We start from the raw sequence: 4,882 nt of genomic DNA, 5'->3' as shown, positions 1-4,882 counted from the left end.
ACAGTCTTCCTCTCACAGCATGATCACATTATTTTACCTGTGAATGTGAAAATAGTTCTCTAATAACTATTGTTATTATCTAATAGTTAGGGAATCTGCATTTTATTTTTTAAAAGTACTTTGCTGTATTGTTATATAACATCAACCCCTACAGTCTGAATCTTAAACAACTTTGTGTCACTTTGTGTTCACTAAGTTTACTATTTTTACCCACAATTCTTTAAATAATAGAACAGATTAAAACTTCTAGGTTATTTACTACAGGAAAAAAATGTTATCATTAAATAAACATTGAATGACTTGGGAAACTCACAAACAGAGGATGGCACCAGACTTTAATGTAAATAAACGAATCCACTGAATGCAAATGATACTGAGGTCAAAGGTCACACATATGAGAGGAAATGCCAAGTTCTCACAGTAACTCACATCCTGAAAATGACAATTAGCAGTTCAATCTCACTCCAGAGTTTTTCCAAGGCAAATAAGAGAAAAAGGATAAGCACAATACAACATTCGTCTCGTGTGTGTGTAATCAGACAGATTTAACCTCCTCTGTTACCTTAAAGTAAAACCTCAGTGTTTCTTTGTTACTCGCTTGTTTTCTGCAGTTTAAACTTTTATAGGAGAGTTGGGTTTAAAACTGCAATGATCGTTGGGAACGCTACTGAAATACAGTGACAGTAAAGAGAATTGAATGACATAATCTGGGGCTTAAAAGAAAATTAATATTCATTGTATGGAAACAACTGAGCTTGCTGAATAATTAGAACTGAATAATGACCCAATATTGTCTGTAGAGCTGCTTTATAGCTGAAATTGAAGCTGTAATTATAGCCGAAGTTATTTTAGGAATCAGCACAGAAGGCATCAGTGAAAGGCCTTTGATTTTCTGATCAGCAGGTGTTTTTCCTGTGGCGTATTTGTGGTCAGAGGACTTTCTCTCCAGGAGCGGGCATCTCTGTCTGTCCCCGCTGTCCCCGAGCATCCAGCCGTGCCACAGCAGGGGTGGTGGTGCCCACGACCTGCAGGGGTTCAGGGCCAGGATTGCCCTCCATCACACCCATGCTGGGTGAACCCACGCTGATGGGAACCATATAGATCACCTGAGAAAATGAGAGATGTTGTAATAACACACATCTCATCATGGGACAATCCATAAACTGTGTCTTTTAGGGAAGACGTGCAGGGAATAGCTCACACAAACATGAAAATTACGTTACTGTACATACTCAGTAGAACGTGATGCTCTCAAAACTGATAAAAACTCATTGATAGCTTTGTTATAACGAAAAAATGGCACTGTCCAGTCACTGTCTGCTTTCAATGTGAGGGGAAAAAGCAGCATGAACATTTGGCTAAACATCTCCTCATGCTCCACAGAAGAAAGTCTTTAAAAGATTATTTTAATTTTTAGTTCAGTTCAGTTCAGTTCAGTTAAATTTATTTATATAGCACATTTAAAAACAACCATGGTTGACCAAAGTGCTTAACAATGTCCGGAAAAAATAAAAATAAAAAGTCACAGACAAACAAGACAAACACAGTAAAAACATCACAATGTCTCAGCTCAGCTCAAAATAAAAGCCAAGAATTAAGTAATGACTTAAAAATTCCAACAGTCTGAGCAGTTCTTATGTGTACAGGTAAACTATTCCACAAATTAGGTGCCACAACTGAAAAAGCTTGGTCACCTTTATTTTTTTAACCTAGTTCTCGGTACATTGAGGAGCCCCTGATTGGATGACCTCAGCGCTTTAACAAACAATAAAATCTTGAAATCAATCCTGAAGCGGACAGGAAGCCAATCTAGTGAAGCTAGGACAGGGGTAATGTGCTCATACTTTTTAGTCCCAGTTGAAAGCCGAGCTGCTGCATTTAGTTCAATGAATCTTTGTGTGTGTGTGTGTGCGTGTGTTTACCTGAGCAGCGGCTCCTTCCTCTGAACTGCCTGAGTCTGACTGAAATAAAAATTAATCAATGTCTTAATTCAATTTATAAACAGATTTTTATCCGATGTGAAATTGTGCAAACAAACTTACGATTACAGCCTGCTGGACAAATGAATAGACCTAAAAATCACACAAAAACACCCAAAGTGAGCCTCTACAAAGACGTGAAGGAATAACAAACTGTGTGAGGTTTGACTTTAGAGTAAAAGAATGAGAAAATGTTTAATGACTAAAGACAACTGAACAATAGAGTACGGTCACTGACTGACCTGCAGAGGAACGTTTGAGGAGACAAAATTTGACATCTGAAACAAAAAGAAATCAAGAAAGGCATGAGGACAGAGCAGGCTGAGGAAGTGTGTGTGAACTGAGAGCTGCTCTGTACCTGCCCCTGCAAAGGCAAAGATTCAGACAGGACACGGGCAGGGCTAGGGGCAGCGTCAGGGGTGGGGTCCGGCTGGAGAAACCCACTGCTTGCATGTAAAGGCTTGGACACACTTTGAGCACTGATCTGTGCAGAGAAATAGTTAAAATGACACCTACACTCACAAACACTTTTCATTGCTCTAGTATGTAGATATGCTCACCTTCCAACCGCTTGCCCTCGGAGAAGGAACCCTGGTGATTTGAACGCCATTAAACTTCAATGGTATCAGAACTGTGTGAGATCCGTACGGCCCCATCACTGATACCGGGTACAACAGCAGATTGAAACCCTCTCCCACCGGAAACTGAACACAAATACACACATACAAAAGTACTTGTATTTCTGTAGCAGACACTCTTGAACAATTTCTACACATATACCTGTGCTACTTATGACTGATTTTGTGTTCAAGGGTCACACACAATGAGCTCTATGATCCCTTCTGCCCTCCAGGCTGATCTCTCTCTCACACACACCTGCTCTGCTGGCTGAAGGAAGACTCCCCACACACACATCGCCAGGAAAAGCCTCGCCGCTTGCTCAGATCCGTGGAAGAACGACATGACTCTGTCTGATCTCTCAGCAGAATATCAGAGTCCCGAAGATGTGAGCGTATGCGTCTGCTTAGCTGAATATAAAGAGCAGACGCACACATGCATCACGTCTGTCTGACGGGGAGAGAGACATTCTGTCACCGCTCACACATTAGAGACAGGCAGTTTAGGGGGATTTTGCATCAATTACATCTTAATTACAGAGTGAATGTTCCTAAGCACATACTGACAGGTAAGGTAAACGGAATGTGAAGCTAAACTCATTTAATGCTTAAATATTAAGTCACCTTTTAACAACAGCGCCTTTAACAATACAGATTACGTCAAAGCAGCTTTACAGTATCAAATAGGAAAATAATGTGTAATAATGCAAAAGGACAATAATAAACACTCAATTTTCAGTTAAAGGCAGTTGATCTTTAAACCAGTGATGTCATCATCTATCTCAGTTCAGTTTAAATTGTCACATAGGTATCTTTCCTAAAATTAACAACATAGTTCAGTGTTTTTCTGATCTGAGTGATGAATGTTTACGGTTACATAAAAGAGCTGAAACCCAACAGAGAGAGAGTTGACGTGGATAATCTTCGAAATAACAGCTTGTTTCTGTCTGCTGCATGTGTAATGTGTCTGAATAGACTAGTAAAGCACACTCACACAGACACACACACTCACACAGACACACACTGAGATAAAGAAGTGTGTGTCTGTGTCACCCTTCTGAGGTTCATCGAGGGAGAGACAGAAGAAAAGACAAAAAGACATTAAAATGCCACAATGTGTGGACATAGATGCATCATGATCAGTGTTGGGGTGTATCTAGTTAGGGTTAGGGTTAGGAAGATACAGATGTGGTAATGTATAATATTTTTATGATACTTATTTATTTATTTATTTCCTTAATTATTGTTTATATATTTCTCATTAATCATTTATTTATTTATTTTCTAGAGCGTCCATAAGCGGGCTATTTACCCTCGGGCTATTTTGTGGAGGGCTGTTTTGCCCAGGGTTGATCTGGGTAGGGTTAGTGGCCTGTCAGGGACTGGTCAGTACATGGACAATAAACCATCACAGACTCATATTTGCTCTATATAATATTATATTTCACATTAGGGTTAGGGTTAGAGTTAGGGTTAGGAAAGAAGAGGATTTCCCAGACTAGGACCCTATGGGTCCCAATCTGGGTTGTGCACGGTCCATCACTCCACTGGTCACCCCCAAATCACACAAAGACCAAGAGAGGTCACAGCAGCCGGACTGCTAAGGGCTATTCATAGGGCTGTTGAGGCCAGGGCTGTTAAGTTTAGGGCTGTTGAGGCCAGGGCTGTTAAGTTCAGGTCTGTTTGAGTTTAGGTCTGGTTAAGTTTAGATTTGGTTAAGTTTAGGTCTGTATAATTATAGTTATGGTTAAGTTTAGGTCTGGTTAAGTTTAGGTTTGTCCAGGATGGGTGTGTAAAATTCCAGTCCAAATCCCGGAGTGTCTGGTAGGTTTAGGTTTTAGTAAGGGTTAGGGTTAGGGTTAGGGTTAGGGTTAGGGTTATATAGATAAATGCGAAGAGTGGTCGCTTATGAAGTGGTCGACCCCCCCATATCTCGTGAGAGTTAGGGTTAGGGTTAGGGTTAGGTTAGAGTTAGGGTTAGGGTTAGGTTAGGTTAGGATTTCTGTAAGTCCAATCGACAGGTCCCGAGGGACCTGAAGATGGTTATGCACTGTCCATCCGTTCCACTGACCGCTTTGCAATGGTGTGGGATCAGGGGGGATCCCATCACAGACTCCTGTTTGCTCTACATAATTTTTTTCTTTTGTCTTTTCAGGTCCCAGGATCATCCGTGAATCCGGAAGGTCAAAAGGTCAACCTTTCTGATATCGATGGCTGAATGAACTAAGCGGTGGAGATACAGATGTGGTAATGTATAATATTTTATGATACTTATTTATTTCCTTA

The 4,882-nt window shown here is 40.5% G+C and overlaps 1 protein-coding gene across 1 annotated transcript; it reads right to left on the bottom strand.

Moving 5' to 3' along the window:
• Window positions 1–329: 329 nt before the first annotated feature.
• Window positions 330–2,969, bottom strand: LOC122141901. Its single transcript, XM_042750569.1, has 7 exons — window positions 2,856–2,969; window positions 2,587–2,683; window positions 2,338–2,534; window positions 2,222–2,257; window positions 2,043–2,072; window positions 1,923–1,961; window positions 330–1,106 (listed from the first exon to the last, which is right to left on the bottom strand). The coding sequence occupies exons 1-7, from the start codon at window positions 2,940–2,942 to the stop codon at window positions 930–932; spliced, it is 663 nt and encodes a 220-aa protein (XP_042606503.1). The 5' UTR covers window positions 2,943–2,969; the 3' UTR covers window positions 330–929.
• Window positions 2,970–4,882: the final 1,913 nt, after the last annotated feature.

Source organism: Cyprinus carpio, chromosome B23 (genome assembly GCF_018340385.1).
Source record: "Cyprinus carpio isolate SPL01 chromosome B23, ASM1834038v1, whole genome shotgun sequence".
NCBI classification, from domain to species: Eukaryota; Metazoa; Chordata; class Actinopteri; order Cypriniformes; family Cyprinidae; genus Cyprinus; species Cyprinus carpio.
The sequence above is the reverse complement of the archived record's forward strand: the minus strand, read 5'-3'. Positions and strand labels throughout refer to the sequence as shown.